This window comes from Battus philenor, unplaced genomic scaffold (assembly GCF_028537555.1).
Source record: "Battus philenor isolate CCGP_79_NKW_IND1 unplaced genomic scaffold, ilBatPhil1.0.hap1 SCAF_6, whole genome shotgun sequence".
Lineage (NCBI taxonomy): Eukaryota > Metazoa > Arthropoda > Insecta > Lepidoptera > Papilionidae > Battus > Battus philenor.
In genome coordinates this window covers 8,365,409-8,388,823 of record NW_027181726.1, presented here as the reverse complement: position 1 = coordinate 8,388,823, position 23,415 = coordinate 8,365,409, and the positions used below count along the sequence as shown (strand labels likewise).

General features: G+C 36.4%; 2 protein-coding genes across 6 annotated transcripts in view; one reads left to right on the top strand and one right to left on the bottom strand.

The window, feature by feature from the left end:
- Window positions 1-19,022, top strand: part of sdk (sidekick cell adhesion molecule) — a 51,609-nt gene extending 32,587 nt beyond the window's left edge. For 2 of the 5 annotated variants that reach the window (XM_068774029.1, XM_068774026.1), the window contains 21 exons: window positions 574-700; window positions 2,987-3,279; window positions 4,045-4,230; window positions 4,738-5,150; window positions 5,334-5,556; window positions 6,049-6,245; window positions 6,559-6,768; window positions 7,712-7,966; window positions 8,176-8,404; window positions 8,556-8,876; window positions 9,203-9,383; window positions 9,483-9,698; window positions 10,054-10,250; window positions 10,711-10,907; window positions 11,113-11,352; window positions 11,636-11,773; window positions 12,008-12,215; window positions 12,855-13,133; window positions 14,922-15,242; window positions 15,626-15,918; window positions 16,520-19,022. In XM_068774029.1, the coding sequence (XP_068630130.1) occupies window positions 574-700; window positions 2,987-3,279; window positions 4,045-4,230; window positions 4,738-5,150; window positions 5,334-5,556; window positions 6,049-6,245; window positions 6,559-6,768; window positions 7,712-7,966; window positions 8,176-8,404; window positions 8,556-8,876; window positions 9,203-9,383; window positions 9,483-9,698; window positions 10,054-10,250; window positions 10,711-10,907; window positions 11,113-11,352; window positions 11,636-11,773; window positions 12,008-12,215; window positions 12,855-13,133; window positions 14,922-15,242; window positions 15,626-15,918; window positions 16,520-16,762 (4,967 nt within the window). In that variant the 3' untranslated portion in view covers window positions 16,763-19,022. Of the gene's footprint in view, window positions 1-573; window positions 701-2,986; window positions 3,280-4,044; window positions 4,231-4,737; window positions 5,151-5,333; window positions 5,557-6,048; window positions 6,246-6,558; window positions 6,769-7,711; window positions 7,967-8,175; window positions 8,405-8,555; window positions 8,877-9,202; window positions 9,384-9,482; window positions 9,699-10,053; window positions 10,251-10,710; window positions 10,908-11,112; window positions 11,353-11,635; window positions 11,774-12,007; window positions 12,216-12,854; window positions 13,134-14,921; window positions 15,243-15,607; window positions 15,919-16,519 lie in introns of all 5 variants that reach the window. The other 3 variants (XM_068774028.1, XM_068774024.1, XM_068774027.1) reach the window with 2 other exon arrangements.
- Window positions 19,023-19,566: 544 nt separating this feature from the next.
- On the bottom strand, window positions 19,567-20,280 carry LOC137930347 (histone-lysine N-methyltransferase SETMAR-like). Its single transcript, XM_068773586.1, has one exon. It carries the CDS (start codon window positions 20,278-20,280, stop codon window positions 19,567-19,569), a length of 714 nt encoding a protein of 237 aa, XP_068629687.1.
- Between the last annotated feature and the right edge of the window lie 3,135 nt (window positions 20,281-23,415).

Here is a 23,415-nt window from a genome sequence, read left to right as displayed (position 1 = left end):
CTTTTGCACTACCAGCTACTCCACTTTATTATCCATTATTTTATGGGTAAGATTAAAGATTGATGTTTTTTAATATATTGATACAAAAACGCTTTAATTTCATAAAGTGGTCGTTTATAGCAAAAAATCAACGTCGATTATTTAAAAAGGCGTTTCTTAATAAATTTTAGTGCAGCCGCATGTTAAGTCGTTATTGGTTGAATAGTACTAGAGAACGGATCAAATATAAACATGTTTTTCATAGACTGGCGTTCGAATGTGGTCCGTTTGTAAACATGTGTCTATGCCCATTGTATGTCCACAGAACTTTGAAGTTAAGTAGTACATTTTTAATTAACAAAAAAAAATTAAATGACTATTTACCAAGTTAGGGCAATTTACTTGAATGTCGAATTTCGTGCGATATATCACAAAGAGTGCCCACTCTATTTATCGTACAGTTGCGTGTAGTGTCCGAACAATGTGTTAAAAGTTTATTTTGTGAACAGGTACCTCCATATAATTTAGTTTTATAAGCGTGTAAAATTTATTGGATACTCAAGCGTTTATTTTCTTATGTTTTTGTTACAACAGTGAGGACGCAGATTATCGCCCCGCCCGTAGACACGCGAGTGCTTCTAGGTCACACGGCGACTTTACAATGCAAAGTCTCGAGCGACCCCAACGTCAAGTACAACATCGACTGGTTTCATAATAAGCAGTATGTAACTTTAGCTTAGTGTACACAAGTCTCATGTAAAAATCCATGATGTTGAGAATCATCTTTTTCTTTCTTTGAAAATATAACTATTGCTGTATATTTAGATTTGCAGAGCATAACTAATGAAATACTTTTAAACTATTTAATTTTAAATATTTAAAAAGTTATACAAAATATAAGACAGACACATGATAAATAGAAGATATAAAAATAAACTTGTAACGCTGAAATTTAGTATTCAAAAAGTTAACAAATCCTTCACAGGTCTTAGTGTACGCTTATATAATAATCTTCTACAAAATATGTCAGACCTTCTTTTTCTTAGTTTTATATCTAAATTGAAATATATAATAAAATGTGTATTTAATGGTAATGTATATGTACCATTAAATTAATCTAATTATATCATTCAAGTTTTTTGTTGATCGAAATGTATGGAGCAAGTAAAACATTGTAAAATTTCATTTCAAAGGAACAACTGTAGAGTTTATGGCCTAGTAGTGGTAGCTTACTCCTTATAATCATGAAAGAATTGCCTATTCAAAAGTGAGTGTAAATAACTACGTGAAAAAGATATGCTGAATTTGACTGACACCTATCCAAATTATTAATGGAATTTTCTGCTGGTGGAGACGATTTGACATTCCTTTAATTATTTAATCAACGTTAATATCACGCAGGAGCTTTACGTGATAATAATTTCAATAAAAATTTTGAACCGACTTAAAATCTCTAGCGGCTTTTTATTGATTTTAGAGCTTATGTCGATGTTGTATTATATGCTTCACATTTATCCGCTTTACTCCTCTGTATGTGTAAAAAATACACACGCTATCGTTGTTACATCAAATCGTCATTGTTCAAACGCGGAAGTTGGCTCTCCTTTATAAAACCGCAAACTTCCGCTACTCGCGGCGCGCTACCATTATTGTCTAACACCACCAACGTTTCACCCATAGTGATTATTATTTAAACGGATAAATTAAATTTCAATAAACACAAATTTCGCGTACAAAACACTTTTCTATATTACCTAATTGTATATTAATATTTAAAAATTATATACAGTACATACTTCAATTCTTCGGAACTACAGCCACATCCACAAGATCCTTATGTAACATTCCTAAGAAGTTATTGCATTTCTGAAGTTGTGACATTTATTTATACGTATATACATATTACACTATAACATGTGTATTGTACAAAATTTTTGTAAACTATGAATGTACGAAAGCAAAATTATCTTCCATCAAACTTTCAGACTCATTGATATTTTCATGTAAAATTCGTATAAAGAAAATTAAAAAATGTTCATTTTCAAATAGTTACACAAAAGTAATCATCAAAATTTCAAACCAAGGCCTCCTCCCCACATTAACAAAAAAATCTTTAAGAACCTGTCTCGAATAACCTAATTACAAATCTAAAGGTAGCGAAAAAGGAGAAGCTAGTAAAATACGTTTAACTTGTTAAGTTATTCTCCCTGAACCTATTTTTGTAACACACAAGAATCATTTAATAAGAAAATGTAAAATACGATTATTGTCAGTTGATGTGAAGCGAGCGGTTACGTTTTTATCTAACGATTGTATGTGATTATGACGTGTAAACTAGACCATAATATAGACAATTAGTTACAGTAACGTTATTATTTATGCTCTTTACATAAAACTACTTTTCTTTAAATAGGTGTAGGATAGATAATATTCTGATAAAAAAATTAAAATACTTTTTTGTACTTTGTTAAGTACTAATAATACTATATAATAAAAAAACATGTGACGATACAAATGCTCAAAACCAAATCAAACTTTATTCAATGTGCCACATAGTTGCAATACTGCCAACTACTGGTCAATATTCTAAACTTTTTCTCGATAAACGCTAATTTTTTTAGTGGCAGTAGTAGAAAATTGGTTGCGAAAATCTGTAGATGAATTTAGCATAGTAACAAATCTTAATCATTTCCGAAGGCTTTTGCGCTCATTCTATGAAGCTTTGTCCTCTTTTCAACCATTTCGGTACTAATTACTTGCAGTAAAATAAAATCGTTTTATAGCAGTCAAGAGTTTTTAATTGATCGAAATGTATTGTTATTTAGTTTGTTGAGTCATGATTGATATTATAACGTGTACGTCAAACATTATTAAATATCATTTTAATAGATCAACTGTTAAGGCAGGCTTTTTCAGCAGATTAGCATTATGAGCTGATATTAAAATAATTAACGATTAAAAAATATCCCATATAGTTTACACAACCTGGTATGATGATTGGTTATAGGCCAATGACGGTGGGATCACGCGTATGGATAACGAGCGAGGGTGCGCTACAAGTGCAGGCAGTGCGCGCAAGCGACGCGGGCGAGTATGCGTGCGTGGTGACGTCACCGGGCGGCAACCACACGCGCCAGGCGCTCCTCTCCGTTATCGAGCTGCCCTTTTCCCCCACGAACGTTCGCGCAGTACGCCTGGACGCCACCCAGCGAGCCGTCAACGTATCGTGGACACCCGGGTTCGACGGCAACTCGCCGGTGCAGAAGTTCATCGTGCAGCGACGGGTTGTGCCAGAGTTCGGTAATAATCAAAAGAGTATTCCTCACATTAACCAATGCTCATCTAAATTCTATTAGGTTATCTAAATTTTTTTATTATTAAGGATCCTCTCGTCCCAGCTGAATTGGTTTTCGCTATACACTGTTATGCATACAAAGGTGAAATGACACAGAATAAGTAATGTAACAGGTAGCAAATTAAATAATGTGAGTAGGTTTTTTGTTCAGCATATATGAATATTTTTAGTAGTAGTTATAAAATAAAAAGCCGAACGTTTCTATCGTTATATCAAGTCACGAATACCTACACTTTAAGTGGACTGAGTGGTTATATAAAATACTACTTATACTGGTCATCTAGAAAGAAAAAAAAACCGTCGACCCCTTTTATCGACATAAGTTAGTTAAGACTAGGTTCAACAGTTTAAAGGGTGGCCCTTACGTTACTATTGTTTTGAGATACCATCCAACCATCAACTTTTAGGTTATGAAATATTTTGTTATTTCAAAATGGACTCATGTCGTAATAGAAAATAAGTATTAATTTTAAGTGATTAGTAATAAAGTTTTATAAATAAATAAATCAATACACAATGAAATAGTTATTACAAAGATAACACATCCCTGTCATAAGACCACAGGGGTATATCCGATGTGGTTGTTAAAAATATTTTAATGATGGTGATTTGTTATTAATTACAACAAAAAAATCTTTACCTTAATATACCTGTATTCCTGCGTTCCATACACTAGTAAAGTACATTGTAATGTCGTATCTACTTCACAGGTCCCACGCCAGACCCGTTGCTAAACTGGGTGACGGAACCTATGAACGTGTCAGCGCATCAGAGATGGGTGCTGTTGACTAGCCTAAAAGCGGCTACATCTTACCAATTCCGAGTGTCTGCAGTTAACACCGTCGGAGAAGGCCCACCTTCGGATCCCACAGACGTGTTGACTCTACCTCAAGAAGGTATAACTACTTACATATTCAATTAATTACAATGCTTTGATTTGACCTATTAAACAATTTCAAATATAAAATGTACATTACAAAATAATAAGTATGTGATAAACTGGTTCTTTTACAATCATGCAGCCGGTGATTTGATATGCTGTCAAGGTATGCGACGTTAATCAATCCAATGCCCTCTTTACTCTAAGCTTCAGGTTCTTTACATTGTGTCAGTATTCGGCTGCATCAATATCGTGTCGTCTCCATGCATGTGATGTTCAATTTTGTAATGCCTATTTCAGTTACAATTAACACATACAACTATATTTTAGTACATCACCTATGTACTGCTTAGTATGTATCTTTTGCATGTAAAACTAGTATTTATTACTATACTTATTTTTTCCAAATCTTTACAATCTAGTATATTTATTATAATTAGAGATCTTTTTATAAAATTAAAGTATATTGGCTTTAGCTTGAATAACAATTTCAAGTTAATATTAATATTAAATAATTTCACAGCACCTTCCGGTCCACCGCTAGGCTTCATGGGTTCCGCGCGATCTTCATCCGAAATTATTACTCAATGGCAACCGCCGCTCGAGGAACACAGGAACGGGCATATTCTTGGATATGTGATCAGGTATAGGCTTAGAGGTTATGATAACAGTCCATGGACATATCAGAACATTACTAACGAGGCGCAGAGGAACTATCTCATACAAGACCTGATTACGTGGAAAGATTACAACGTGCAAATAGCAGCGTACAATGACAAGGGAGTCGGGGTGTTCTCGGACAGTTACACGATCAAAACCAAAGAAGGGGTACCCGAAGCGGCGCCGGACAGTGTACGGTGTGAAGCTTTCAATTCCACCGCCATAACCGTCTGGTGGACACCGCCTAATCCCCAAAAAATTAATGGAATCAATCAGGTAATTAACCTTTTTGCAAAACAAATCACATTTCATTTCTTAGAATTTGTCAGTAAAACTATCACATTATCTGTCTAAATTATTTAGATGAGTTACGTTAAATATAACATCTAAGCCGTGTGATCGAAATATTTGGGAACTTCTGGATTATTTACTATAATAAATAACATTTGAACATTTTAGGGGTACAAAGTTCAAGCGTGGCGATGGGAGTCCAGTGAAAATGCTAACATGGAGCAGAAGATTATCAGCGTCCCGCCCAATTTATTAGACCCATTGACTGAACAATCAACCGTCGTAGGTGGACTTGAGAAATTTACTGCATATAATATATCTGTACTTTGCTTCACTGAACCGGGGGATGGGCCCAGAAGCGATTATGTCCTAGTACGAACTAAAGAAGATAGTAAGACAAATTTTATTTATTAACATAATACATCATACATAAGTGCATCGGCAATTAACACAACAAATACAAAAATAATTGTACTTTTAAATAAATCATAAAAATTTAGATATAATTCAATAATATATTGACATAGTATTATATGATCTATATATTGTATTTATTACAGTTCAAGCATCTAGCCCAGAGGCTTTTGCAGCTTTAATAGAGCAAAGTTGTTAGAACTGAGGGGTCCACAAACTTAGCCATTTAGCTAAATTTTGTACAGGGATGGATTTTCGGCCAGTAACTTTTGTAATAAGTACAAACTAAAAAGAGATTAAGATCATGTATAATTATTTATAATGACCTTCCGAAATTTAGAACTTTGGAAACAAAATTGTTTTTATTTGCAGAGAGTGGCCTACCGTCTGGTCATAGTATAGTATAAATACATACAACTGTGGCAAAAAATAATAGTAATAATTATCATTTTGTATAATTTACTTTCAGTTCCTGACGAAGTAGGAAGTTTACAGTTTGATGACATATCAGATCGTGCAGTCAGAGTGTCGTGGTCTCCGCCAAAAAAATCAAATGGAATACTTATAGGGTATAAATTATCCTATCAAGTGAAAGATAACAACGAAACATACAAAGAAGAAATATTAACACCAAATATTACTAGCATTAGAGTGGAACATCTTCAGGTACAGTTTTAGCAAAAGTTTATGCAGTTTAAGCTTTTCTCAATTATGACTAAGCGGGCTATTCATGGCTTTCAAATAAAATAATTCATATTTTTGATTAACTGATACAAGGGACTTGTCAAAAGGTGTTTGCTTATCGCAGTCAAATTTTAAAAGTTTTATAAAACTTATACCGTAATGATCACTTACATCATTATCTTAACAGTGAAATGATTTAGAAGATAAAGTAAGTAATATTGTAAGTGGATATAAAGATGATGATTTTAGTTATAAATTGAAAGGAAGATGGTGATGTTTGTAACATTTGTTGCAGGCGAGTACTCATTACGTGTTGTGGTTGAGCGCCGTGAGCAGCGTCGGAGAGGGCCCGGCGCGCAGCGCGAGCATGCAGTCGGGCGTGGAGCCGGTGCTGCCGACGGCGCCGCGCAACCTCGCGCTCTCCAACATCGCCGCCGCCTCCGTGCTGCTTCAGTTCACACCAGGCTTCGATGGCAACTCCTCAATATCGCTGTGGACCGTACAGGTATTTCTTTATTTTAACAAACTATATATTACTATTACTTATTATCTCAATATACAACCTTCTAATTTTCAATTTTTAACCTTCGATATATAAATGTATAGCAGCGCGCGCCACTCAGCGATGTCTCGCCAACACTTGGCTTCTTTTATAAGCGATGCACCCACTACTAATTTCCCAAGAATATTCTACATTTCTAATAATTATTTGCAAGAACACCATCAGTTCAACACTTCCAACTCCTTTCGTTGACTTCCAATGAGAACATTTTATCGTTTAATTTTAATGATTGCTAATATTAAGAAGATTAACATCATTTACATTAATATTATTGTTTTTGATAAGAAATTATGGCAGCTGTATCAATTAGTCTGACTCCATAAATATGCATCCTTATTTCACCGATCTATTTTATGAGGATCCTAGCAAGCTTTAAGATTTCTAAAATCTCGTATATAAATGTATGATCATAAGATATGAAATCAAAAAACCTTTTACAAACTTCTAACAAATTCTTAGTATATAAGATAAAAGTATTTTACGTTTAAATCATATACCCGTCGAATGGATGGTGGTGGTGATAGACTTTCATGAAGGCAATAAAAGATCCAATAGAAGCGTTATGAAATACCGCTATTTTAACAAAAGATCATTATATCTAGCCACCTAAAATGTTTATCTTGGCATTAAGTATACACAAATTGATTGACGCACGTAAGCATGTTCCTACGAATATTAAAAATTTATATTATAGAGATTATTTAGATTAGAGAGAGAGACGGAAAATATAAATATTGAATTGGTATTTTTTATCTAAAGGCGATACGCCACAAAATATTGTTTACCCATGGTTTAAATCGTTTCGTAAAATGTGTTTTTCTTATTTATATACTTATAAATATAGTATAAAAGTACAAAATGCAGTTTAATTATTTCACAATCACAGGCACAAACTGCCCGCAACACGTCCTGGGTAACAATCTTCGAAGTAAATGACCCGGAGGCGCAGTCGATACTTGTGACAGGACTTGTTCCATTCACAACATACCGGTTGAGATTAATTGCTACTAACGTGGTCGGTTCATCACCTCCTTCGGAACCTTGCAAAGAGTTCCAAACAATCCAGGCTCCACCGCAACACCCTCCACGAAACGTAACCGTCCGGGCTGTGAGTGCTAACAACTTGCGAGTAAGGTGGATTGTAAGTATAACATTTTCACTATTATTTAACATTGATCGATGAGCATATTCCGTGTTGCATAAGGTTATGTTCAAAAATTCAGATTAACCTACGTTAGTAAGAGTCTAAATCTCCTTATAAATAAATAAACTCATTTCTTGTTATAAAATATATATGTTAATTGTGTTTTATGTATGAAAAATATCAAAACATCAATTTTATGTTTTTAGCCTTTACAACAAAGCGAATGGTTCGGTAATCCAAAGGGCTATAACATAACCTACAAACGAGCCGGGAGCAATGATACTTTATTTAGTATTATTGAAGACCACACAGCAAATTCGCACGTACTATCCAATCTCGAAGAATGGTCTGTGTACGAGATTCGTATGACCGCTATTAACGAAGTTGGAGTGTCTGGAGAAAGTCCCACGGCCGTGGAAAGGACGCGAGAAGCTGGTACGAGAAATTTCTTTTTCTATCTATATATATTTCCTAAAATCTATTATTTTTTCCAGAAATATGAGCACCATGATTTTCAAAAACAAATACACTAATACTATTATTATATACTAACAGATACACTAATAACATATTTTATCGAAAACAGTTCCATCCTCGGGTCCTATCAATGTTTCCGCAAATGCTACATCGTCGACGACAGTCGTCGTCCTCTGGGGCGAGGTCCCTGCCCAGGATCAGAATGGATTGATTGAAGGTTACAAAGTATGCTACGCAGCAATCGTGCCCCCGCCGCGGCCCGAACATCAAAAAGTCGAATGCCAATCGATATCGTCCAATCAAACTCACACTGTAACCCTGACGGAGCTACGAAAATACGTTGTTTACCAGATCCAAGTACTTGGGTACACAAGGCTAGGGGATGGTGCTTTGAGTGATCCACCTGTGACAGTGAGGACTTTTGAAGACAGTGAGTACTTTTTATAATAGATAAATAAGTTTATTAATATTTGACGGAATATTAAAACTATTGATGAAAATAAATCTAAATATATATTTATATATATATACTTATTAATATATATATATATATATATATATATATATATATATATATAATATTGTGTGGACTTGCATATACTTATTTATATGATTGTCCTTTGAACTACTAAGAATCATTACAATACATTAGATTAACAAAATTTAAAATATTATACCAGTTAATTAGTAAGTGTGTCAAAAAGCATAAATAATAATTCAGTCTAGTTTTTAAATAATTTTTATGTTAACTTTCAGCACCCGGACCACCTTCGAATGTGTCATTCCCTGACGTGTCGTTTACAACCGCGCGCATCATTTGGGACGTTCCAGAGGATCCTAATGGAGAGATATTAGCTTACAAAGTTACCTATCATCTCAACAGCTCTACTCAACACATGTTCTCTAGAGAATTTCTCCCGTCGGATAGAACATTCAGGTTGTTTTCATTTCCTGTTAATACAAACGAATGCACTTTTTTTTATAAACGCATGCTTATAGATTTTCACCACATTTATCATGACACTGTTATTTACAGGGCAACCGAGCTGTTACAGGAGCGCTACTATCTATTCTCGGTGACGGCACAGACAAGACTAGGATGGGGTGGCACGGCGCGAGCGCTTGTGCTTACCACCGCCAACCGAGCCGCACCTTCTCCGCCCGCGCGTCCCAATCTTCAACGTTCACTGTTACAACCGCATCACATTACTTTTTCTTGGACGCCTGGGGACGATGGCTACGCTCCACTCAGGTTTGTTATTACTCGCCTTATCGGGGAGGAATCGACATGCAAATCAAATGCACGTGACTCCTTCGTCAAAGGCACATGAACATAATATGTACCGTATACTGCATACTTTATACTAGATAGAACTAGATTATTAATCAAACACCACACATAAACACTGGCAAAATAATACATGGTGTGCCCCAGTTTTGTTTTCTTCTTTTATGTGTATTTTCGTAATTTTTAATTAGAATTGATAATCATGTGTACTTCGAAATTGGTGTAGCTTATCTATTACTTTTTATGACCTGGGAAAAAAAAAAAATATATATATATATATATATATTAGAAAATGTTTAGGAGGAAACTTCTTTTACAGATATTACACGGTACAACAAAAAGAAGAAGGTGGAACATGGCAAACACTTCCAGAGCGTGTGGACCCATTTGCTACGTCATATACAGTGGAAGGATTGAAGCCTTATACGGGCTACCAGTTCAGGATTCGTGCCACCAACGACATTGGGCCCAGTCGTTACAGCAACGCAACTGAAATGATTCGCACGTTACCTGCTGGTTAGTGAATAATGCTACATGTAAAATTTTAATTATCAGTATTTATTTCTTCGAAATAGTTCTCTATAATTTATTATGTATAGTAATACACTGAAACATAAAACTCCTGCTAACACTTTAATTAATCAAAGAGTTATAAAAAGATTCATTGTTGTTTTCGTAACAGCGCGCAAACCTCTTCACTCTTCAAATTTAAGCGCACACAGTTGAAGTTGCACAGTAACAACTGTACACAGCTACTTTAGAAGTTGTCATATCTAAAATAGATAATTAAAGTCTTTTCGAAATGAGAAACGATTCATAAATTTCCAAATTTCATAAATAATTATTGCACGAAAATGTTTCCGAGGTAAATAATGTTGGTTCATCAAGTAAAATGCACCCTTAAATATGAAGTAACTGCAATTTTACATTTAAATAATTGAATTTGCTAATTTTTTCTTTGTTTCCTTGGTTATAGCTCCAAGTAAAGCTGTGGAAAACCTGCGAGTGGTGCCCATAACACCGAGCAGCGTTCGCGTGCAGTGGACACCGCTGGGGGATCAGCACTGGAGCGGCGACACTAAGACAGGTGGCTACAGGGTTTTCTACCAGCCGCTCACCGATTTCCCCACTCCGCTGCAACACACCATGAAACAAGAGGTTCCCGGCATCAAGGTACATTGAGTACTATATTATTTAAATTTTTTTAAATAACAGGATCCAAAAATATAAAAAAATATAGATAGAAATCATTGGGTAAATTACAAAGTGATCATTTTTATTTTATATTTTCATATTGTTTATGTTCTAATTACTGTTTACATATATATATTCCTACTTCAGGGAAGATATTAAAATATTTATGAATTTATTTTTACAGAGCGAAGAAGTGGTGCTGACGGAATTGGCGCTGGACCGTAACTATGAGATCAGTGTGTGCGCAGTAAACTCGCAGGGCACGGGTCCGGGCGGCACGCCTGCCGTCGTGTGGGTAGGCGAAGCGGTGCCCACCGCGCCGCCCCGTGACGTCAGCGCAGAGGCACTCTCGCCTACCGAAGTCGCCCTCACCTGGAAGGCTCCTACGCTCGCTCAGCAGAACGGCGACTTACTTGGCTATAAAGTTAGTTCTAACCCTCTCTCTCACTCTCTCTCTATCGTATCCATCCATTCATTTATATCGGCCAACAGACGTCCACTGCAAGGCATAGGCCTTCATCAAAGATGGTCACATTGACCGGTCTTGCGCTGCCCGTAGCCAGCGACTGTCATTCTGTAGTATTATTTGAAATTTATTTGTTCCGAATCTCGATATGATATAAAAGTACTCTCAATTATATAAATATTTTTTTTTTCATTTTACTATCAACATATTCAAATAATTTAGGCTTACGCCCATTTTTCAGATCTTTTATTTAATGACTGACTCTCCCGAAGAGCCTGAACCCGGTCGGCGTGTAGAAGAAGAGATTGAAGTGGTTCCTGCCACAGCAACATCACATTCATTAGTTTTTCTTGATAAATATACGCAATATCGCATACAGGTAATTTTTAATCAATTGTAACGTGACTATTGTTTTCTAAAACGCTTTCGAACCGGCACTGCCGCGAAAGAATATTTCCCCTGCAAACGAAATGGAGTGGATCAATAGTGAATGTATGAATGTTATAATTAACAATGATTTTTTTTTCTCTGGTTTCTAAAATTTTTATCTTTTATGTAAATAAGCATAAGCACAATTCTTTCGGGATAATTGGAATTATCTTTTATATTGTAGGTGTTAGCGTTCAACCCGGCAGGCGATGGGCCGCGATCCAGCGCTATACAAGTGCGCACACATCAAGGACTTCCCTCCGCCCCGCGCAACATAACCTTCTCCGATATCACCATGAACAGCCTTGTCGTGGCCTGGCAGCCGCCACACCGGCGCAACGGGCTTATAAACTCCTATCTAGTCACTTATGAAACTATCGAACAAGACGAAAGTAAGCTTTATGTTAAAGCTTCTTGCATTAACGTGGATATAAAGGATATAAGCATTCTACGCTACTCTATTATATTCTTATCAATTCTGATAGTCCTTCTTCTTCTCAAACCTAGATTTTAATATCGTCATACAACATTAAAAGTAGTTGAAATCATCACAGAATTGGGATTAAAAACACGGGCGCATTTTAAATCGCTAATGGCTAAATCTTTAACCATGCAAGCTGTTCACTTGTAGAATGCCCTACTGGTGAATATAATACCAGCGTAATCGCAACCATTTTTTTTAAATAGTTAAGAAGTATTTTCTGGTCAATTGACACATTAATTCAAATAATATATTTTTTTCTCTTAAGCAGGTGTGAACTTAATTTTTTGTTTATTGTTGTATTTATGATTATGGATTTTAATGGGTACATTATTAGTATACATAAATAAATATATGTATGATGAGTCAATACATGTATACTTGCCCTTCTATTTCCGAACTTTGGATGTATGTAAGAATTTGCCTCTAGTGAAAAGACCGCCCATTGTACGTTTTTATTTTTTAATTAATACATAAATAAAATAAAGATCAATATTTACGTTGATTATAATAATAATTTTTAAATGATTACATGAAAAAATTTTGGTAGGATTTAGCAAGCAAGTAAAGCAGAAAGTAACGGAACGGCGGTTAGCGGTGGGAGGATTAGAAGAGGAAGTGGAGTATCGGTTCTGGGTGCGCGCGGTGACGATGGGGCCGGGCGGCGCTGCGGAGGCGCGTGCGCGCACCGGCCCGCAGCCCGGCTCACCCGCGCCGCCGCGCGCTCTGCGCCTGCGCCCCGACCCCGCCGCGCTGCACCTGCGCTGGGACAACGCCGCCTCCGGCCGTGGTCCGCTGCTCGGCTATTACATCGAGGCACGCAAGAAAGGTACATCCACACTGCCCACAATACCTTTGTACGTAATGTCAGCCTGTCTTCCGGCCCAATACGGTCATGCGCTGTCTCCCAGCCAGCATCTTTCCGCCAGCTTGACTATGTTAACAACCTATCTGGTGAGTGTAAAATCGTTTACAGCTTATCATGTCAGCCGATACACGCCCACTGCAAGGTGAAAGCCTCTCACAAAAGGTCGCCGCGATGACCGGTCTTTCGCTACCTGCATTCGGCGACTTCCTGCAACCTTGACTATATCATCAGTTCGCCTTGTAGTAGCTCTTGTAGCTCGCTGGTGACTAATCTAATCGCAAGAACAGAACATAATGGTTTCATAAACCTAAATCAACTCTACTTTAATTGTGCCACCTTTACCACAGAAATAATGAAAGTCACCACTTTGGGTGCAATAAACACATGTCCGAATTATATTATGAATTCATTTATACTCAAAATACAAGTAAGGATCAACATTTTTAAATATTTTCCGGTCGTCATTTTAATATGTTCCAATATTTACTACTAACATGCAAAACTTTATGTTAGATAGACATGCTCCAAGTGGCTTTTCTAAAAATGACTTATAATAAAAGCAACATTATTACATATATTAATACATTTTATTTTTAATGCAGCGAAGGAAACATGGCAAGCGTGTAAGTTTAATTAATTACCCCTATGAAGAATAACATGTATCCGGTGTGCGAATACTGCTTTAAGATATTAGTACATCCATATTTACAACATAACGTTGACATTGTTCGTACCATAACAACAACACTTCATGACAATATCCAAGCTAATTTAGTAGTATAATACGATAATTGCAAACAGCCATAATTGCACCAACAAATACACTTCACCGAATCGATACAATATATTAGCTGTCGCCCGCCCGCCTTAACCCAGAATGAATTCCGTGGGTATAGTATCAATTCTTGGTAATTTTTAACAGCAAAAAAATCTTGTTAAGTTTTATACCTATAAGGCTTATAATTTCAAAATATACTCTTTTTTTAATGAGCGTCCATTTATCTTAACCAGCTTGCGTGTGTAATTTCGTTAAATGGTTAGCTATTAGCTGACATCTACTTGGGAATGGAATATTCCTAGTAAATTTCAAATCTCAAGCTTTACAGTTTCAAAGATATCAGGATATTGGCTAGTATACTTGATTTCAGCTAGTGTATATATATATGTATATATATGTATATATATATATATATATATATATATATATATATACTAGCTGATCCCGTAAACGATGTTTTGCAAAAAAATTAAAGAGTTGATCGTAGAGGGGTGATGGGGTGGTGTATTTTTTAATGCCTCATTATAAAAAAATCAAAACAAGAAATTTCGTCAAAAATTAAAAAAAAATTAAGAGTAAACAACCGTTATCACTTAGGGGTATGGAAAATAAATAGTAGCCGATTCTCAAACCTACTGAATACGCATATAAAATTTGGTAAAAATCGGTCAAGCCGTTTCGGAGGGGTACGGTAACTAACACTGTGACATAGAAATTTTATATATTAGATATATATTTATGTTTGTATATATAAAGGAAGATTCTAACAAAATGTAAAGAGAACACATTTGAAGTTATAAAAGACGACTAGCAAATGCATATCCTGCAATACAGTATGTCTCTAAACCCCTTCACTTGAGGAACATAACTATATAGAAGCACATGCGTTGCAAAGCTATACTGTCACATTTCCATAGAAACAAACCTTTTTTATAACGACTATTCGCTTATTAGTCATATTTATATTTCAGATGATACTAGATGGGAAACCATCACGAGGACCAGCAATGGGATGCTGGAGGAGTTCACTATATCGTACCAGAGCCTTCTACCTTCCACCGCGTACTCGTTCCGAGTGATCGCGTACAACACGTACGGCATAAGCAACCCAGCTTACAGTGACAAGGTGATAGTGACGCCTTCCAAGCTGTACCTCGAGTACGGCTACCTTCAGTATCGTCCGTTCTACCGACGCACGTGGTTCATGGTGGCGCTGGCGGCGGCTTCTATCATCATTATAATTATGGTCATCGCCATACTTTGCGTCAAAAGCAAAAGTTATAAATATAAAAGTAAGGTTATTTACTATTTATTTATTTATTTTAAATGAGTTTGCCAATCAAAGGCGTACACAGTCCTGGCCATAATTATGCTTGTAAGTTAGCATAAATTTTATTCAGTAATTAATGTTTAGATATTAGTGACTAAACATTAATAAAGCTTTTTACTATAGTATATACTAAATTTAATTCCCGATGATCAATATGAAAATGTCATTGTTTGCTATAACTATATACAATAACCTAGAAATTTGTTTATAATTAATTAACTTGTGTTGTCTCAAATTTACGGATACTAGTTTTCGCGAAAACGTTTACCGCTGATCAATCGGGACCAGCAAAATTAAAACATTAAATTCAAATTTCAAAAAAAATAGTTTATCGTTCATTATCAGAAGAAGCGCAAAAAACGCTGGAGGAATCGTTGGCGGGTGAAACGGACGAACGCGGATCTCTAGCGATGGAGCTATACCGCTCGCGACAAAATTCCGTGGGCAGCGCAGGCGTGGGCGCGGGCACCCTGCGCCGCGCCAAGCAGCCAGCCGCCCTCGCCAAGGCACCCCCGCGCCCCTCGCCCGCCTCCGTCGCCTACCACAGCGACGAGGAGAGCCTGCGAGCCTACGACGAAAACCCGGACGACTCCTCGTTAACCGAAAAACCCTCCGAGATCAGCTCCTCCGATTCACAGGTGATCACCATCAAAATCAGCGTCGTATGAACCTGTCCGCTCCGACACTAAATTTTTATTAAATTTCTTTCCACCCCACCACCCGCGGGGAGTGAACGACGGTAAATATCAACGACTCGCTAACGCCTTTTTTACGACACGCTTTCATTCCCAATCAGCACGACTTAGGCATTTGGAGTTCTCTTCGACATTCAGTTTGAACATGTGATCTGACTAGTTTTACAATATTTTGTGTAGTGTCTCTCTATCGCTATATCAATTCCAATAGAACCATTAATACTCGGTGTATTGCTAAGATTCATTAGTTATCAAAGTTTTTTATTGTCGACTTTAAAAAGTTTTTCATTAATTTCACCATAAATACATAGCTATACTAAATGATAACGACCGTTAGTTTAAACGAAACTGTAAATATCTCTGATAAAAAATTTACTCTATTTCTCATTATGAATGACTTTGCCCAATTTAGTAAACATGAATAAAAAGTTTTATTATCATAGTCATTTATAATTTGCTAGAAACTTGAACAAAATATAATGCATGTGTAAGCAATGTACATATTATTTATTACCGAAAATGTAATCAAAACAAATTAACACAGAATTCGGAGAGTGAAAACGAGAGTGTGAGATCGGAGCCGCACTCGTTCGTGAATCACTACGCGAACGTGAACGACACGCTGAGACAGTCGTGGAAGCGACAGCGGCCGGTGCGCAACTACTCCAGCTACACGGACTCGGAGCCGGAGGGCAGCGCCGTCGTCAGTCTCAACGGTGGCCAGATCGTCATGAACAACATGGCGCGCTCGCGGGCGCCTCTGCCCGGCTTCTCCTCCTTCGTATGACACGAGCCGCCGGCCACGGCCGCCGCACACGCCGTGCACATGTAACACTCCCCCTCACCTAATCTTATTTTATATTGAAACTGTTTGACTCGTGTAAATAACCGTACAAATACTTTTAAAGTTGTCTTTTTGATATTTTACTATATATATATATATATGTATGTATTGAATAAAAATGTAGCCTAAATCCGAAGCGGATATTTAACACTTTTATCCCTGTATAAATCTTCAAATACACTAAATTATAATATAAAGTTTAATTTACATATAGCCCTTTATGAAAATGTTCTATTTATACACCAATGATTCTTTCACCCAAAAAGGTAAGGAGTATAGTCAACTTATAGTGTGTACCAAAAGAACTCAAACCCTGGCGGAAGTCAGGCATTAGTATTGTTAGCAATTACAAAAGAAGAGGAACGCGCCTTCTTGAATGGATCTTGAATTTCCCAAAGTGGACCAACGTAAATTTTGAGCTAAGAGGTTCAAGATGCAACAGTATTTACTGCACCTAATATTTAATGGATGTCACTAGAACAATTCAACATAGGTTTTAATGTGTTATAAGTATTGCAACTTTTGACGAAGTTTTAACTCTTTTCTACTATAATAATCCTATCTCTCGAAATTGTTATATGAATTTAAGCATTTTATTAGTAGATAGAGATAATAGATAAATAAATTTCATACACTATCACTCGTAATGAGGCAAATGAATTATTTAACTCTTAAATATTTGTATAAACTTCGTCGACAGCTATAAAGTTAAAACTAAATCGAAAGAGTATCTGTTAGAAGTTATTTTCGATGATCTCGTTATCTTAAATGGTGTATGAACATATTTGGTAGTTTAAATATTGCTTATATTAGATATTTCTGAACTTAAAAAGGAAAATATAGATTTGTTTAATGTCAAAATTTAAAAAAAATGAGGTTCTGGATGTAGACGAAAATAGAATAATATTTAAAAAAATAAATGAGTAAATACATAAGTTTTACATATTACAAGTAATAATTTATAGCCAAGGTATATTTACAGGCTATTCTAACCCTGTTAAATTACCAAAACAATCAATCATTCAGAAATCAAAATTTACAACAGACTATATTATCTCAATAGTCAACCATCAGTAGTGTGAACATTCAATATTTCAAATTAGGTGCTGATTATATTTATAAGTTTGTATGTTTAAGTTTTTAAATCAGTTTGATCTGTCATAATCCGTAATAACGTTTATATATGCTACCGTAAAACTAAATATTCAGTGATTATGTATAATCACTAGTGATTACTTATTATTCCCCACCAGAATTGTTACGTAATTATAAATATATATAAAACACACATTATACATATATAGAAAAGGTATGTTCAATTATAAAAATTACTGACTTTAACCTTAATGAGTTTTTGAAAATTATATACTGAGGAGACTTAACAAATTATCACACTCAAAGTTCATAGATGATTATGAATGATAATTGTACATTATTACCAATATGTAATATTTACCGTAGCATGTATATAACTTAATTACAAATATGTATAACAGCGGTACTGCAACATTAGTTTGTTTTTTTTCATATCTTATTATTTACCATGTTTTTCTCATTTACATTCATGAAACGATGCATATAAGAAAATAATACTTTACCAATTTTTTGTAAATAATTTTCGCTATAGTTGATAATTAGACGTTATAAATTAATTATATTATTAGAAATAAAACTAATTAGCTTTGGATATAATTAAATCAAAACTTCTCCTTATTAGTTTAATTTTTGTAATATTTTTATAATAAAGTTCTCTAATTAAGAACACCCAATTGACTGATAGATTATAGAACAGTAATAACTATGACAATCATGCGCTTTGATGTAAATAAATAAAACTAAATCCATAGAAACTGCAACAAGCTTAAATTTGGCACAATTTTTTATTATAACTGTGATGTACTCTGATTTTATTTACATTAATTTCCATATTAGAACATAATGAAAATATTATATAACTCTTGTTATATCAAAGGCTTTTGAATATGTCTAATTAATATGTATTAAGATGCACCTCTTAATTTTTATTTTCATGAAGTCTGCTATGCATAGAAATTTCCCAATGGTTGTTGAACAAGTAAATTCTATTATTTTATACGAATAACTCCGGTGCCATTACTTTAGCTACTTAAATTATTACTATTTGTGTAATATTTTTGTTACACATTATTTACATTTTACTTTATACAAAACCTTAAATAAAATGTGGTATAACAAGGCATTTCAATTTTTGTTGTCCTTCCCCTAGACACTTATTAAATTTTAAAACATGTTGTGATCTGCTAGTCAATACGTATTTTGATAAAAAAAATGAATAAGTACTACTGACTGTTTGAGCATTGATAGCCCTATTGCCACCGTTCAGAGATAAGTTTCTATAGGATGGGTACCAGTGTCCTCTGCGTACAACAACACAACACTGCGATCGCCGACTCGGCTGCCAAGAGTGGTGATTGTGTTATATCCCTCCATTAATATTGTGGGATCCTTCTTAGGGCTAGTAGGTCTTTGAGATAAATTAAAACAAACAGTCCAAAGTAGAGGTATGTATATTGGTCAAGCTTAGCACATATTTATTTACACCAATTCTTGAAGCTATGAAATTAATATTTAACTAATAGAAACCTAATGGATTCAGGCGTTACTTTGCGGAAGTCCATCCTAAGTAAGAAAAGGACTAATATACGAGGGTGGATTGATATATAACTAGCCTTTGATAGAAAAAACAATCTTTTTGGGTTTAAATCGATTTATTTCTCAACATAGTCCCCTTTTAGCTCGATACACTTAGTAAGACGATGTTCCAAATTTTTTATCCCATCCGAATAGTACTTTTGCTCGAGCTCTTCAAAATAGGCCGAAGTTTCAGTGACGACTTCATCGTTTGTTGCGAAGCAGCGTCCTCCGAGCCATTTTTTTAGGATTGGAAACAGGAAAAAATTGCTGGCGGCAAGATCTGGGGAATGCGGTGTGTGTTCAACCAATTCATAGCCCAATTCGTGTAAGTTTGCCATGACAGCCGATCGGTGAGCCGGTGCGTTGTCTTGGTGAAAGAGAGCTTTTTTGCGTGCCAAACCGGGACGTTTTCGATGCAATTCGACATCGAATCGATCCAATAATGCTGCGTAGTAATCACCATTGATTGTTTTTCCTTTTTCCAAGTAGTCGATGTGGATGACACCCTTCGCATCCCAGAAAACAGTCGCCATCACTTTGCCAGCTGAATGTATGCTTTTTGCCTTCTTCGGTGGACCTTCGCTGCTTTTGCGCCACTGTTTCGACTGTTCTTTGGTTTCCGGTATGTAATGATGCACCCAGGTTTCATCAACGGTGATAAATCGGCGAAAAAAATCCTTCGGATCGCGCCGTATCATCGCCAAAAGCGTCTCCGAAGTGGTCACACGTTTTCGCATTTGGTCGATTGTCAGCAAACGCGGCGCCCATCGCGCGGATAGCTTTTTCATGTCCAAATGATGGTGAATGATGTTGTGTACGCGTTCTTAGGAAATGTCTAGGGCCTCTACTAACTCGCGGAGCTTGATTCTGCGATCTGCCATAATCATGTCATGGACTTTGTTGATCATTTCCAGCGTGGTGACTTCATTTGGTCTACCGGGACGTTCATCAAAAACATTCGTACGACCACGAACAAATTCAGCTTTCCAAAATTTTACTGTTGCTAACGAAGGAGCAGCCTCACCCTATACTTGGTCCAGATCGGCTTTGATTTGCACATTCGTTTTCCCCTTTTTGTGGAGGAACTTATTCACCGAACGATACTCTATTTTTTCCATTTATCCGAAAACACAAAAGTTGTTTGCTTCTGACGGCTGTAAAAACCAAACTAATAGTGTTTTGCTTCAAATTTTGACAGACGTCATGTCATGGATGTCAAATGTCAAAACCGAGAGCAATTCGGTTTTAAGTAACGCCAACTATCAAAGGCTAGTTATATATGAATCCACCCTCGTATAGCTACTTCCGCTATGTAGCAGTAGTCGTGCAATAAAGTGCACTGCCCGCCAGCCCGCTGTTTCGCACTAATCGGTGTAACATTACACCTGAGGATGCCCCGTGGAGGGGTGAATCACGTGTTGAGTGATTTAACGGTGGTAGTTGTGTAATCCGTATTGTTTGCCGCAAGCGCATTTATCAGCGGGGGCGGTGCACTTTATTGCACGACTACTGCTGCATGGCGGAAGTAGCTATATATTAGTCCTTTTCTTAATAGAAACCGTCAATCACAAGGCGAGAAGTATTGTAAGTGCGCTCTTTTTCGCCCGATCTAATGTGGGATTCCCATGGTTGATGCGCCGCTGCCGATGACCTATTAAAACTGGTACGTATATACGTTGTATTCCAAACTTTTTCATGAGCGAAGCCAATAGTGTGGACTCGAGCTGTCTGCCTTGGTTGATAGAGATGCGTAACGGACAGCCAAAACGTGATATCCAGTTGTATCTATAGTCGTTTGGTATGCGTAGCGGCTCAACGATGTCAATGTGAATATTGCGGAGTTATTATATGGCGGATTGCTTTTGCTTGTTAACATCTGATATATGCCTTGTTCCAAACACCGATGTCGTGATCCATACTGGGCCAGAAGAGCTTCAATATGATTAGTTTTCTAGTAGCTCCCACGGTGAGTGACTAATTTCATGTTGCGCCTTGATTATTGCTCGTCTGTAGGTCAAAGGCAAAAAGGGGCGAGGCTTCGTAATCGATGTTTTGCACGTGATCGGTAGTTGTGGTCCGGGAGCGTGATTTCAATAAAGAATAGACAACGGTGTAAGTCACTAGTAATTAACGATCGTACACGCTGTAGCGTTGTTCAGGCCACTGATTTTTTTTTTGAGTTGGCACTCAATGCTTTTGAAAAAAAAAATTAAAGTGGCTTACAAACATTGTTGATCTTGTGATGCAATACGACACCTATACTGTGGTCAGATTGCGAGTTTCGAGTCAGGGATTGAATGATCCAAGGTTGCAGCTTTTAAAATGTTTTGGGCGGCAATTTCCAAATGCTACTTCGGCTTGCAGCGTTCATTCGACTATTAAAATTTACATATTACCTGTATAAACTAGGCCCTAGGAATGTCCTGGCAATATGGCATTGACTGCGGTTGCCCGGAAACATCAGCGATGTCATTGAACTCTGTGGCTTCACAATTTTGGGGGGAACAGAAGCATGGTCTGGTTCCATTATTTTATTTTTCTTGAGTTGCAAAATATTCTTCAACTTCTTTCGAAATGTTCGTAAAATTGGCAGGTCACCATTATGGGATTCTTCCTAGAGCCAGTAGGTCTTGAGGTAGTAACAACACGAAGTATTTATACTGATGTAAGTTAACAATTTTATTTCTGTAGAATTACCCTTTTCGATGCGCTGACGATGACGTAATATTGCTCCTAAAACGTTATGTCGCTTTCGAGCGACGACAGGAATCAATGTCGGTGCGTAAGACGTTCCATAACATGTTAACATGGCCGACGACAGGAATGAAATGAAAAAAATCAGAGCATGTTGGTTACAATTTCACTTTTATCCATTTTTAACTCATTCTTTCATACTTCTCGCAACAAATTAGCAATGGTAATTATTATGAAGATTACTTACGCGACCAGGCAATTATGAAGGTAGAATAGGTTATATAATATATAATAATAGATTTGTGCACTAAGCTTTTACTAAAGGCTAAGTTTTTACTAAAGTATTAGTCCTTGTTACTAAAAACGTACGCACATTAGCTAATATAGCTTTAGAAAGAGAAAAAGCAAAGTTCTTGCGACAAGCGGGTGTCGGATAGTTAAGAATAAAATGTACTTTCTCTGGATCGATACGAACTCCGCCAGGTACGTAAGCAATCTTTGGAAAATTATATGTTTTTTAAATTAACAGTTATATTGCCTGCTTCAACTTCTCTAAGGCACGCAGCAGAAGAGACACGGGAACTAAAATCGGATGGTACGACAATGTCATCTAAACACGCGAAGACGATATAAAATTCTCTAAAAAGTAGATCAACTAATTTTAACGTAATGGTCAACATTCGTAGATTTTAAACTCAATAATCAGCATCACATAATTAGTTCAGGAGCCAGAAACGACTGCAGTAAGTTTCGTAAGGAAAACTTCAGGAGAAAGACGAGAAAATTCTGTATTTCCTAGTAATCACATATTTGCTTTAAATCAATACCACACACATCACATCTGAAAAATTTGCCGATTGCAAGGCACAAATAACTCATTCCAACAGTCTGGTCATGGAGACCACGATACCAGTTTAACGCGTCACCGTAAAAATCTCGCTTGCAAAAGAAAACAGCTTTGATGTAGAAACATTTCTAGCTTTAGAAAATTCAGGTAAACGAACGAACGCAAATCCCAACGTCGAACTTAATTTTGATGAGTTCACTGACTACGCCTGTGAAGGCGACACCAAGTTCTTTCTCCGTAGCAAATGAATCTACACTCATGCGGCTAGTGCCCGAACGCTTTGGTGTTTGTTATAAACAAAGGTCCGCTTAGCGAAAAACGCGCTTCCACAACCTCACTTGAGATGTACCGTATCCTGTAAAGTGTTACTTACTGTACTACA